At 34.9% G+C, this 13,027-nt stretch overlaps 3 protein-coding genes across 4 annotated transcripts; 1 reads left to right on the top strand and 2 right to left on the bottom strand.

Moving 5' to 3' along the window:
* Positions 1-1,726: 1,726 nt before the first annotated feature.
* Positions 1,727-6,374, bottom strand: LOC147930541 (uncharacterized). Its single transcript, XM_087476923.1, has 9 exons — positions 5,906-6,374; positions 5,626-5,744; positions 5,307-5,514; positions 4,682-4,843; positions 3,929-4,402; positions 3,704-3,787; positions 3,094-3,471; positions 2,511-2,889; positions 1,727-2,183 (listed from the first exon to the last, which is right to left on the bottom strand). Exons 1-9 carry the CDS (start codon positions 6,372-6,374, stop codon positions 1,727-1,729), a joined length of 2,730 nt encoding a protein of 909 aa, XP_087333049.1.
* A 68-nt stretch (positions 6,375-6,442) lies between these two features.
* On the top strand, positions 6,443-9,089 carry LOC104723297 (acetylornithine deacetylase). Of its 2 annotated transcripts, XM_010451250.3 has the most exons (10): positions 6,455-6,956; positions 7,192-7,436; positions 7,535-7,643; positions 7,728-7,866; positions 7,958-8,015; positions 8,107-8,124; positions 8,205-8,327; positions 8,414-8,567; positions 8,682-8,715; positions 8,798-9,089. In XM_010451250.3, the coding sequence occupies exons 1-10, from the start codon at positions 6,621-6,623 to the stop codon at positions 8,902-8,904; spliced, it is 1,323 nt and encodes a 440-aa protein (XP_010449552.1). In that variant the 5' UTR covers positions 6,455-6,620; the 3' UTR covers positions 8,905-9,089. The 2 variants fall into 2 exon arrangements, 1 of the variants encoding a protein (XP_010449552.1); XR_015574016.1 differs by lacking the exon at positions 8,107-8,124 and having other exon boundaries at positions 6,443-6,956; positions 7,958-8,032.
* Positions 8,891-11,355, bottom strand: LOC104731770 (uncharacterized). The gene is made up of 9 exons (XM_010451251.3): positions 10,592-11,355; positions 10,344-10,495; positions 10,165-10,260; positions 10,012-10,074; positions 9,834-9,902; positions 9,637-9,739; positions 9,483-9,554; positions 9,315-9,403; positions 8,891-9,233 (listed from the first exon to the last, which is right to left on the bottom strand). Exons 1-9 carry the CDS (start codon positions 11,079-11,081, stop codon positions 9,093-9,095), a joined length of 1,275 nt encoding a protein of 424 aa, XP_010449553.1. The 5' UTR covers positions 11,082-11,355; the 3' UTR covers positions 8,891-9,092.
* Positions 11,356-13,027: the final 1,672 nt, after the last annotated feature.

Below are 13,027 nucleotides of genomic sequence, written 5' to 3'. Positions count from 1 at the left end.
ACTTAGAAATACAAATATAAATTGAAATTTCTTTGCTTCTTTTTTGTTTTTTAAAAATAAATTTTTATAATTTTTCTTAAAAAAATAATATAATCCATGAAATAGTTTATTTTCATAAATATATATTATTTTTCTTTATGATTACAAAATATATTGGTTACATAAGATCTTTTTAAAGATATTTTTTGCATATCTTGTTAGAGAGTATTTACAAATAAGTTGATTTTAGATGTATTTAATATATCCATTAAAATAAATTTGAATTGATTTTTATTAATTTCACGTATCTTCTGTATTAATTAGCTTTATATTATTAAGACTATAATGAATACTTTACTATTTTAAAATACCTTTTAAAGTAATTTAATTTTTATTTTACTTTTTTCAAAATTAAACTGGATTTATTCATTTGTTCATAAAACTGTGAGAAAAATATACATAAATATTAATTGTAATTTTTTTTTTCATAAAATGTTTATAAAGAATCACGAAATTTAGATTTGATTTATTATGTTAAAAGTTTTCCTTATTTAATTATGATGTATATGTTTTCCTTAATTAAATATTTTAACCGATTAAGATTTAGGCAAGATTATGGTTGATTTAATACATAATAAATAGATTTGATGAGAAAATCGGATCAACTAATCGGGTATTAATGACCCGCGCGGACATGACTTAATTGAATGGTTAAAGAATTTTAATTGCAACAGTTTTTGCTCAAAAATATTTTTTGGAAAGTTTTTATATTGCTATTTAATGTTTATATTCATATCTAAACAAGTTTAGTTAACTTTCTCTACTACCCTTATAACCAAACACAAGTAAAATATTTTCAATATCCATATATATAATGTTCTATAATTAATATAGATATTTAGAAGATTTATTCTAGATTAAAAAAAAATATTCTCCTATCATCTCTTTGTGATTATAAAATTTAAATGTAGTGAATAATCATATAATACATAAAGTTAATAAAAAAGTGTATTTTTCCTGCATATATTGTGATTTGAATTTTTAAAAACAAACATATATTACTCAATTAATATAAAAAGTGTGTGTTCAACATACATATATAGTAAATTTACTGTATATAGTAAATTATAAAATTTTAAGAAGTTTATAATTTGTAACTGATATATCTAAACTTAATAAAAATTTTAAAATTATAAATATTTAAACATATTAAAATTTCAAAATTACACAAACGAGTTATATTACATGACTGGTTATATGACATTACATGATTGAATTGATAATACTAAAAAATAAACTATCAGTAATATGATATTTCAATACGGGTTCAATCTTCATTTTAATGTTTTAACAACAACAATATAAAATATGTTGAATCAAACTGATTTAATTAAGATTGTAGTAAACAAAAATTATTGTGCGGTATACCACGGTTTATATATTAAATCACTAAAATTAACAAAAGAGTATATTAGCAAAATTAGTATTAAAATAATACATTAACAAAAAATATTTTTAAAACAACTTATTTTGCGGTGTACCGCGGGTCATAATCTAGTGTATTAATAATTATTGAGTAATAACTATTTTATTTAAAAACTACCAAAACAAAATTATGATCCAAATGTTGGTCCACGAGTACTCTTGCTTTAATAAAATAGATTATTATTGAATAATTAATCTACAAGTATTAGTAATTATATTTTTTTTTTTGTCGGCAACAAAATATTTTATTTGATTCAGTAATCTACATCCATGATATTACATAATTTGTCTTACTTGTTCTGGCTTGCTTTGCTAGATTATCAGCAGTTACATTTAGACTACGAGGTATTTTAGCAAAAGCAATCTCAACAAAAGATCTACTAAGATTTCTAATATCCTGCAGATAAGTGGCAATGAGAGAGTGCTTAGTCTGAGGAGTCTGCTCCTTCAGCGAGGCTTGAGAAAGCTCTTGGTATAATAGAGATGCATCCCCACAGAATAGGACCTTGTCGTATCCAAGCCTTTTTACTTGAGCAATTGCTGATCTTAATGCTTCAGCTTCCACTTCAATCGATGTATTCATAGGATTGATGGATGCTTTTCCTTGGAGAATAATCCGGTTATCAGAATTAAGAAGAGCCCAACCAATTCCTGCACATTCAGAAGGAGAGACCCATGAACCATCAACAAAACAACAATAGTCAGTGGTCTTCAAATTAACAACTCCTTCGCCTCCTTTGTTTGCAAGAATCTGGCATTTTCTCTTTTGAGATTCTCCAAGCTATGTATTTTCCTGATTGTATGATAAGCTATCTTTCCATTGTTGTAAATCCATGAAAGCTTTATTAATAATATCTAGAATTGGCTTCTTTTGATTATTGAAAACAAGGTCATTTCTCGCTTTCCATATATGCCAACCAATGAAAGAGAAAATGCTAACATCCTTTCTTTGATTGTGATTTAAACTCAGCAAGAAATCTACATTCGAATGGATTGAATTGGAGAAAGGCAGTATACCTGACTGTGGATAGCCTAGAGAATGGCTCTAGATCTCCTTGCTTACTCTACAATGGAACATGAGATGATTTATATTTTCAATATACTCGCCACATCTTTGACAACTATCATCCCGTAATAGTCTTCTCCTCTTAAGATTTTCTGCAGTTGGTAAAGTGTTATGCAGACATCTCCACCAAAAGTGCTTAATTTTTTGGGGAATATTTTGTTTCCAGATCTTCGAGAATGTCGTAGAAGAGAGACTACCTTGAATAGCATTGGTCAAGAAGGAGGCATCATGAGTAAGTTGTCGCTGAAGATTATAACCAGATTTAACCGTGTAAATCCCATCTTTGGTATGCATCCAATGTATGACATCACTAGCTCCTGTAATAGAGGGACAAATGATTTTTATGTAAGGAACATCCTCTTGATTCATGATGCAATATAAAAGCTACTCATTCCAACTACCTTGTTTCAATAGGTCATTCACTTTTAGATTGGGATACAAATATGCTCCAGGTCCAGACGGCGACCTTGATGGTTTTGTTGGAAGCCAATTGTCATTCCATACTTCAATATGTTCTCCATTTCTAACAATATATTTTACACCATGAGAAATCAGTCGTGTACCTTGGGCAATGCTTCTCCATGCATAGCTTGAGTTTGTTTTAACTTGTGCTTTGAGGAGGCTGGTCTTTGGGAAGTATTTTGCTTTAAATACTCTTGCCAGAAGCGAATGTGGTTGCTGTAATATTCTCCAACTTTGCTTAGCCAAAAGAGCAATGTTAAAGTCCTTTAAATCTCTTATTGCTAAGCCTCCAACACTCTTTGAGTCCATGATTTTTTGCCATGCTACCCAAGGAATTTTCTGCTTTTCTTTGTAGGATGACCACCAAAACTGTCTCATAGCTCTTGTGATTTGATTGATTATTCTTGATGGTAGGAGGAAACAAGACATGCTATAAGTGGGAATGACTGTAACTATTGATTTGAGAAGCACTTCCTTTCCTTGCAGGTGATAAAAGTTTAGTATACCAACTTCCCATTTTGTGATATATTCTTTGTGCTAAGTAAGAGAAAGCATTGGTCTTATTTCTTCCAATAAACTCAGGTAGTCCGAGATATCTACCAAAACCTTGTGTTTTGTGAATCTTCAGCATTTGGCAGATATTGTGTCTTTTGTCCGAATCTAATCCTTTGCTAAAAGTAATAGCTGATTTTTGAAAATTTATAGCCTGACCTGAAGCTTGCTCATATTTTGTGAGAATGGTTAGCAACGTTTGACATTCCTCCTCTATAGCTTTGCAGAATAGCAAGGAATCATCTGCAAAAAGCAAATGTGATACTGGAGGACCATTTCTACTTGCTTTAAAACCATGAAGCTTTCGTAAACGGATATTTTCCTGAATTAAAGCAGATAAGGCTTCTGTACATATCAAATAAAGGTATGGTGAGATGGGATCACCTTGGCGAATACCTCTTTTTGGCTTTATAAGGCCAACTGGTTGCCCATTGATTAGGATAGAGTATGATACTGTCGAGAGACACTTCATGATCCATTTGCACCATACTTCCGAGAAACCCATTTGTCTCATAACTGCCTCAACAAAACGCCATTCTAGTTTATCAAAAGCTTTACTGATATCTAACTTTGTGGCTATATAATGTTGAATTCTCCTTTTTGTATGAAGAAAGTGAAGCAGTTCATGAGCAATTAGTATGTTATCTGTGATCAATCTACCAGGAATAAAAGCAGATTGATTTGGAGATATAATTGTATTCAGCCATGGTTTAAGCCTATCAGCTAGCACTTTTGATAAGATTTTATAAGCGACATTGGCAAGACTGATTGGCCTATAGTCCTTGACCTCACTAGGTTGATCTACTTTGGGGATTAAGCAGATATGTGTATTATTAATTCGAGGGTCAAGTATGCAGTCTTCAAAAAATAATTTAGCAAAATTGAACACACCTGAGTGAATTGTGGACCAGTGATCTTGATAGAAGCCTGGATTAAACCCATTTGGTCCTGGGGCCTTTTCTCTTGCCATACAGTGGACTGCTTAATGAAGCTCCTCTTCTGTAATAGGCTTAGTTAGATCTTCATTCATCTCCTTTGAAACACGAGGCTTGATACATTGTATCACTTCATCAATGTCGCCTTTTTGTTCCGATTTATATAGAGAATCAAAATATTCTACTATGACTTTGTTAATACCTTCTTCAGACATCCAGGTTTTTCCATCAGCATCCGTGATAGTAGTGATTCTATTATAGCTTCTCCTCTGCTTAGTTTTTGCATGGAAAAACTTTGTGTTTCTATCCCCAGCTTGAAGCCACTGAAATTCTGCTTTTTGTTCTCCAATATTCTTCTTCCATCCTATAAGCATTGGTTAAAGCAGATTTCAGAGTATAAATCTTATTTAAATTTAAGGGAATAGAATTATACTGTTCTTGAATCTGAATCTTCAGTTCCTAGATTTGCTTTGCAGTATTATTGATGTTTTGCGATTTCCATCTGAATAGACATGATCTACATCGTTTTAAAACTTCATGAAATTGATCCGCTGGGAGATTATAACAATCACTGAGCCATGTCTTCTTTAACTCCTGTTTTATCTCCCTATTGAATCTCCATCTATTATCATATCTGAATAGAGGAAAACCCTTCTTTTTTCTATCACCAGTATGGATTAGAAGCGGCCTATGATCGGAGCCTATCCACTCCAACAGATGAACACATGCCTTCGGGAAAACATCATGCCAGTCTGCCGAAGCCACTGCTCTGTCTATACGCGATTGGATTGTATAGGAGTGTCGATGACCAAACCAAGTGAACTTACCTCCTACTGTTTTTAACTCGTGTAATCCGGAGGTGTGTAACATTCTTCTGAAAGTTTTGAACAATGCTTCAGATCTTTGAGGGCCTCCGAGCTTCTCATCATTACTCTTAATATCGTTAAAATCCCCCACCACTAACCTCGGTTTGCTTCTATAAAGATCAATATTAGCCCAGAAATTCATTTGATCCCACATACCATTACGGTGTTTCTGGTCAGCATCGCCATATACATATGTTAGTCAAAATGTTGGTGATCCTGATTCCGATATATACATATCAGTGTAGTTCAGTGAAGGTGATCCCAAAAAATCCACCTGTACCATATCATTCCAAAAAATAGCTAATCCTCCACTGAGCCCATCTGAAGGGATAATATAACTATGTTGAAAGCCAAGATCATGTCCTAAAGCATTTACATACATAGAGCTATTCTTAGTTTCTATAAGGAATAAGATATCAAGTTTATAAGCCTTCCTAATATCTTTAAGATATGAAATTGTCAGAGGATTCCTCTTTAACCCCTGACAATTCCAATGTATTATCCTCATTTTGGAAGGGGTGGTTTCGGGGTTTCCACCCTCCCCTTTATCTCATAATCACCTTCAAGTCTCTGTTTTGAAGTCAATGTTTGATCTTCAGATGGAATATCTGCTCCCTTTCGTTTCTGGTCTCTATCTATTGCTTTTTTGGGATCATCACGACCTTCTTCTGTTTGTGGGATGTCTTGGTTGATGGATTCTCTCAGAATGTCAGTCCTAGTTTGGTAAAGGGGCTCATCATGTATCACTTGTTGAGTGGCCAAAGGAGTTTCATCCATAATGTTTGCAGAAGTTTCATCCTCAGGGCCTGTTACTAGATCCTTCCTTATTACATTAGTATTCACCTTGGATGTGGCTCCATACACCTTTATGATGGTAGGGTTGAAATCAAGAGTAATAGACATATTCTCAGTGTCACGAAGCCTTGGTGGAAGCATGGTTCTTATAGTTCCAATAATTGGAGCTGAGGAATCAACCATATCGCTCATATTTTCATCCTCACCCTGAAGCTCCTTTTGCTGAGTAATCATATAAATTTTGAATAACTCTTTTAATCGTTGATTAATTTATTTATTTTCGTATAAAATTTTAATTACTTACTATACACATTATAATTGCGTAACACTCCACCCACAAAGGTCCGAACTCCAATGTAAACCTTGGACAAATATGATTGAGGCTCACACAAGTCACACAACAAGCAAACCGAAGCTTATTTGTTTTGTCAAACACCCCCAACAAAAAAAACGAAAAAAACAATCTTCGGTGTGCAAACAATGGCTTCGTCTTCTAAAGCACTGATTGAATCCTTAGGCTCTCTTGACAAAGACTCATACGTTTCTCTCCTATCAAAACTCATCGGCGAATCAAAGTTCGTCCAGAACAATCCGCCGGAGCTCATCCCTCAAGAGGATCTAATCGTAAACCACGTCCTCGACTCTCTCCGTCCTTACAGTACAGAAACTGGTGGTGGTCCTCTGGTGATCAATCATGTGGCGTATCACTCAGGAAGAGGTAATCTTATCGTGGAGTACCCAGGATCTGTTCCCGGAAAGATCTTATCTTTCGTCGGAATGCATATGGACGTCGTCACTGCCAATCCCGATGACTGGGTACTCTCGAATTGAACTCTGTTTTCGTGGTTTTGATTAGTGCCCATTAGAATTAGGGCAAAAACTGATACTGGGTTCTGAAGAACTGATGCAAATTGTTCCAAATTTCAAATCTTTCTCTGTTTTGTGTGTACTCTAGGGCTTAATCGGTTTATGGATTGATTTGTTGAGTTTTGGATTCTTTTGTAGCTTAATCCAAATTATGAGTCTTGACTCCTGTTTCTTTTGATCTTAGGAATTTGATCCTTTCTCTCTAAGCATTGATGGTGATAAGCTTCGTGGTAGAGGGACTACAGATTGTCTTGGTCACGTTGCTCTTGTCACTGAACTCATGAAGAGACTCGGGCAAAACAAACCTGCGTTGAAATCAACCGTAGTAGCGGTTTTTATCGCCAGTGAAGAGAACTCTTCCATTCCTGGTGTTGGTGTGGACATGCTGGTTAAAGACAAGCTTCTTGATAAGCTCAAATCCGGACCCTTGTTAGTTTCCATTTTGATTGATCATCTTTTAGGGGGTTCTGAGACAAAACATTGGAGGATGAATGAAGTTTTTTTGATGTGTGTTTATTTTTGTGAAGGTTTTGGATTGATACGGCGGATAAGCAGCCGTGTGTTGGAACTGGCGGTATGATTCCATGGAAGCTTCATGTTACCGGGAAGCTTTTCCATAGCGGTTTAGCTCACAAGGTATTTTCTATATGAATGGTTACTCGGATTGATGAAGTTGCAAACTCACTCGGCATTGATCTTTTTAATTCTGTTTACGTGAAGGCGATTAACGCCATGGAGTTAGCTATGGAAGGGCTTAAGGAGATCCAAACCCGGTTCTACAGAGACTTTCCGCCTCACCCACAAGAGAAAGTTTATGGTTTTGCAACACCATCCACTATGAAGCCAACGCAGTGGTGTTGTAAGTTGATGAATCTAAAGCAAATGTATGGCTAGGCTAGTGAGTCGTGACTTTATGTCTACTTACTCCAAAAAATTGTTTGGTTTTGCAGATCCAGCAGGCGGAATCAACCAAATCCCTGGAGAATGTACCGTTTCCGGTGATGTCAGGTTATGTTTCTGAAGTTGTAAATACCGTAAAATCGAGATGTCTCATTGCTTCTCTTTACTTAATTTTCTTCTTTGTTCTTTTTGATTTCAGATTAACTCCTTTCTACGAGTAAGTCTCTTCACACTTTGTCCTTAATCATTTCTTCAATGCATTTAGACACTTTGATGGTTTTTTGGCTGTTATTGCAGCGTGAAGGAAGTGATGACGAAGCTGCAAGAGTATGTTGACGACATAAACAGTAACGTGGAGAAGCTCGAAACCCGTGGTCCTGTTTCGAAATATGTCTTACCAGATGAGAATTTACGGGGAAGGTTTGGACTTTCTTCTTTGTCTCATTCTGTTCTTTCTCTCATTTTATTGTCCCGACCATAATCTGCAAAGTCTTCGTCTCTTGCAGGCTCACGTTAAGCTTTGATGAAGCATCAGCTGGAGTTGCCTGTAATCTTGATTCCCCCGGCTTTCACGTTCTATGCAAAGCAACCGAAGAGGTTGTTGGACACGTGAAGCCTTACTCGATCACCGGTACTTTGCCTCTAATCCGAGACCTCAAGGTAATCCATTAGATAAACCCTTAACTTACTAAGAAAATAGACTCAAGACTGATCTTTCAAAGTTCTCTACAACTTACTCTTTCTAAATTGATGAATCATCGTCTTGGGTTGTAGGATGAAGGTTTCGATGTGCAAACTTCAGGATACGGTATTACAAAACCCTCTTCAGATTGTCTCGTTATCGAATTTTCATATTTTATCCTTATCTCTTTTTGAATTTTTTCCTGCAGGTCTCATGGCTACATATCATGCAAAGAACGAATATTGCCTTCTTACAGACATGTGCCAAGGCTTTGATGTCTTCGTTAGGATCATTTCTCAACTTGATCAAGACTAAAATCAGATTGAAGATCATAAAATAAAAAGCTTCACATAGCTAGCTACACTCTCTTATTAACTATTGGTTCTATACATTTACTTTGCTTCTATCTATTTGTACAAGAAGTCAATGGTGGCTCAAAACACAAGACACTTTACAAAATTTAAAAACGAAGGACAATGTTTATCCAGTTATTTTATCTATCTTCAGTTGTCACCTTCAGTTTCAAGTTTCTGAACGCGTAGCCTGAGTCTTTGCTGATGATGGTGTAATTTCCAAAGACCATTTCCCAATACAACAGCTGAGTATATTCCATGTGTGATGATAGGAGCGAGAAGATTGTTTGTCTGCAATATTTTTCAGTTTGGTTTCAGCTATTTTACGTCAACGAGTTGAGAAACAGAATGTTTGAATGGAAGAAGTAAAACCTGAATCCATTCAAAGCCGAGATATAGACCCAAAAGCCCTTCAAGCAACGGAGAGTAGATTTTCTTCATCTGTCTTCGCTCGTACCACGCTGCAAAAAGGAACATAGAGAATACTTCAAGTGTTTGATTGTCAAACCTATCTAAACCCTTAAAAACAAGTTTAAGTACCTGCAAATAACTTCTTGAGCTCCTCCCGGGCAGATTGAGTTTTCAAGACCGATGCCATTATATAAGTTGGATCTAAGAGAAATACAGAAACAAAAATTAGTCAAGTTAAAAAGGTCTTGTTTCATATGCAAGTGTTTTAAGATTTGAGGGAAACCTTTAGGGGAAGCAGCGATGTAATAGAGAGAACCAGTGAGAGCGGCTGTAAAAGTGGCTGCAAATGCTTGAGCAAACGGTACAAATGGTGGCAAGATTCCAGTCTGAAAATTTCAACAATATGAATGAAGTCAATTTGAAGTTATACACGAGTCTAAACAACAGATACGAAACAAGTAAGAACAGAAGAAAGCATACCAAAGCGACCATTCCTCGAGAATCTGAGATGAGATTTGTTCCCCTTAAGAATATGTCAGCTAGTGCACCCTGTAAAAAAACCAAACACCGAAAACATTCAAACCTCACATACCGAAAACAGAAACACGAGGAACAAGAACAACTGAAGATTATCTTATTACTGTATAAGGCAAGAAACCTGAAAAGCAGCGCGATAGAAGAGCTCTTCTCCAATTGAACTTGCAGTAACTACTAAGATAAACTAAACAAAGACAAAAAGAGAACACCTCAAGGTTAGTACTTGTTCATTCTTTCTCAAATATTCAAGAAAGAAGCTGTTAACGTTCTTCACCTGCCAAGCTGACATTCCATAAAAGAAGCCACGAAGCTCCTCATCTTCAACATCTCTAATAGCACGAGCATGCGGAGACAATTTCACAACTTCATCCTAAACCGAAACAGAGCAGAAAACAATCAAAAATCTTCTCCATAAACACCAGAGCAAGGCTTCATAAAACCAAACTTACTTACATCAAGAATGAAGAGTAGAGCCATAATTGGTGGAGAAGCATAACCAAGTCCAGCAATAATTGCATCTAAAGAAGCATTAAAACCTCCTGTGTAATCAATTCCAGCTACTTCACATATGAATCTCCCTGCTACAGCCATTCCACAGTATATTCCTATGTAACAAAAACTCAAAAAGTTTCAATTTTTGAAATTCATAAAGGAATCATTTTTATTTGTTCGCAAAGTTGATCAATCAACACGTGACTCACCGATACCATAACTCAACTTAAGAACAGCTCCGATCTTATCCCACGCCTTAAAATCTCCGTCGTTTCCGCCGACAAATTCGCCGACGGATGTTACCTCACCGGAAGGTCCAGCTAAACCGCCGCCACCACCGGCAACATATTCGCCGCTGCTGAAACTTCCCACAGAAGTTACATCTACAGAAGTAACAGCTAAACCACGCGCCGCCGTATCCCCGTCGTCGATCACTTCACCGCTGCTCTGTCCAGCGGATGAAGACGACGGCGGTTTGATCGACCTCGATTTCTCTAACGAAAGACCGTTTAACCGTGAGATTCCCTTCACTCTACGTTTCTGCAAATCCGATCTCGAGCTCGCCGGAGAATCGAAAAGCCTACTACTCTTAAACCCACCGCTTCCACTACTACACCAAGACGAAGTCGTAGAAGAAGATGAAGAAGAAGAAGAGAGAGTGACTCTTGTGGTAGTACAAGACAACAAAGGAAGACCCATTTATAACATGCGACAGCTCTCAGGCGAAATTGATCGGAATAACGCCGGTAATCTCGCCGGAGAGATTCTCTTCTTCATTTAGTGAGAGAGAGAGAGAGATCGGTGACCGTACGTCTCTTTATATGTAACAAGTATAAGTGGAGAGATCTGAACCGTTGGATGAGAGAAGACAGAGTTGATCTAACGGTTGTGAGGAGTGTAGAAATAGAGACCACTTAAATTGGGATGACAACGAGTAATTGAACTTGACTACGTACCTTCACCTTTTGATTTTGATTTCTACTTTGCATTTTGCATGTCTACACGTTACCCATTCGTTGTTGGGCCTTAATTATTGTTATTGGGCTTTACATCTTAGCATATGAATGAGAAAGATCATGTCAGAATTTAGAAATAAATGTAAAAGAAAAATCAACTAAACTTAGATTTAATTATTTTAAATATAGTATAATCATAAATATGTTAAATAATATAGGATCATAAAAACATAAAATATTAATATTAAAAGCAATAAAATGAAAATCCGTGATAGTATACGATGACTTCATCGAGGGCTATATGAAAATCGTGATTTCCCCATAAGATGTATCTTTTGAGAGATGTTATATACATATTACAACATATGTATGCATCATTTTCCATATCTTTCTTAGCTCTTATACTTTTATTTTTATAGAACTGAATTTTGTCCTAATAGATCGACCAGGATACACAAGAGTTGTCCCTGAAGGAGAAAAATGAACCTGATGGTGTTTATGAGAGAGGAATTTTCATAAAAAGCATGTCTTGGTTTTCTGATGTAAAAAATCTAAGAATAAGTGTATCTCGATCGGGAGAGAGCACATAGAAGACCTCAGGGAGATGTCTATTGGACGATTGATGAGTCGCATGTCCACATAAATAAATTTAAGAGATTTTTCATCAAGAAAAAAGAGTAAGTAAAACGCATCTCGGAACGCATCTTTGATCTTTCATATATTTATCATGTAGATTGCATGTTTATACACGTATCCTCGATATATATATGAATTTGTAAAAATGTATATTCGTAAGAGGCAAATTTACATCTTTGTATTCCTGAAGGCACAAATATGTACCTACATTGCAAAGTGTGTGTATATGTAGCTTATATATATATATACATACATATATATGGTTTTTATATGGATCATGAATTTTCTTTCATTGCATGTAACTTGTTTCTTCGTAAGAAAACATGTCATATTGTCATATGCAATGGAGTAAAAAGTGAACATAAAAAAGTATCTGATGAATGAAGGTGAACACAATAAGTAAACATGTCATCTATTTTACATTATACTAGGTCTGAACCCGCGGTACACCGCGGGACGAATCTGATTTAATTTGTATTTTATACATATTAATGTAATATAATTTATATCTATATATTAGTAAAATGTATGAAAGTGTATTAATATGTATTGTTTTAATTTTTCTCTTCTGCTGAATAGTATTATTATTTTATACTACCGCTTTAATAAATCTTTGTTTGAATGTGTTTTGTATTGTTTCAGTTGTACTCGCGTTGGTTCAAGAGATTGCGGTGTAATTTGCGGTGTAACTATTATTATTTTAATTATGGTTATTTAAAGAGTATTATGATATTATAATAATTATTTTGAAAAAAGTTTGTGTGTCTTAATATGGTCCTTTTAGTTGAATTTTTGAATTGATTGTTTAGAATTTAGCAGCTGGTTGGTTGTTTATCTTAATTTTTTACTATAAATTAGGAAGAATACTTTCTTTGTAATTTTACTACCTAAATTACATTTTTTTAACTTTTTAAATTTCATTACCTAAATTAATGTAATTCTATGGTAGCTCTAATAAAATATTTTGGATGTAACATTTACTTTAAAATTTATACATATGATAGTTATATATTTGTTAAAGCAATCATTAAATTTAATTTGACATATAATGGG

The sequence above is a fragment of the Camelina sativa genome, chromosome 12 (genome assembly GCF_030686135.1).
Source record: "Camelina sativa cultivar CO46 ecotype springtype chromosome 12, ASM3068613v1".
Taxonomy (NCBI): domain Eukaryota; kingdom Viridiplantae; phylum Streptophyta; class Magnoliopsida; order Brassicales; family Brassicaceae; genus Camelina; species Camelina sativa.
This window is presented reverse-complemented; position numbering and strand designations above follow the sequence as displayed.

Bases quoted from the DNA above. Each gene is read 5' to 3' on its own strand.
- LOC147930541 (XM_087476923.1), bottom strand. From the start codon at position 6,374: ATGATTACTCAGCAAAAGGAGCTTCAGGGTGAGGATGAAAATATGAGC. The intron at 5,745-5,905 runs GTGATTATGAGA...TATTCCTTATAG, and splicing joins TTCAAAACAGAGACTTGAAG to AAACTAAGAATAGCTCTATG. The intron at 5,515-5,625 runs GTACAGGTGGAT...GATGCTGACCAG, and splicing joins CTATTTTTTGGAATGATATG to AAACACCGTAATGGTATGTG.
- LOC104723297 (XM_010451250.3), top strand. From the start codon at position 6,621: ATGGCTTCGTCTTCTAAAGCACTGATTGAATCCTTAGGCTCTCTTGAC. The intron at 7,644-7,727 runs GTATTTTCTATA...GTTTACGTGAAG, and splicing joins ATAGCGGTTTAGCTCACAAG to GCGATTAACGCCATGGAGTT. The intron at 8,716-8,797 runs GTATTACAAAAC...TTTTTCCTGCAG, and splicing joins TGTGCAAACTTCAGGATACG to GTCTCATGGCTACATATCAT.
- LOC104731770 (XM_010451251.3), bottom strand. From the start codon at position 11,081: ATGGGTCTTCCTTTGTTGTCTTGTACTACCACAAGAGTCACTCTCTCT. The intron at 10,261-10,343 runs GTAAGTAAGTTT...GTTTCGGTTTAG, and splicing joins CTCTACTCTTCATTCTTGAT to GATGAAGTTGTGAAATTGTC. The intron at 9,903-10,011 runs GTTTCTTGCCTT...GTTTTTTTACAG, and splicing joins TCTATCGCGCTGCTTTTCAG to GGTGCACTAGCTGACATATT.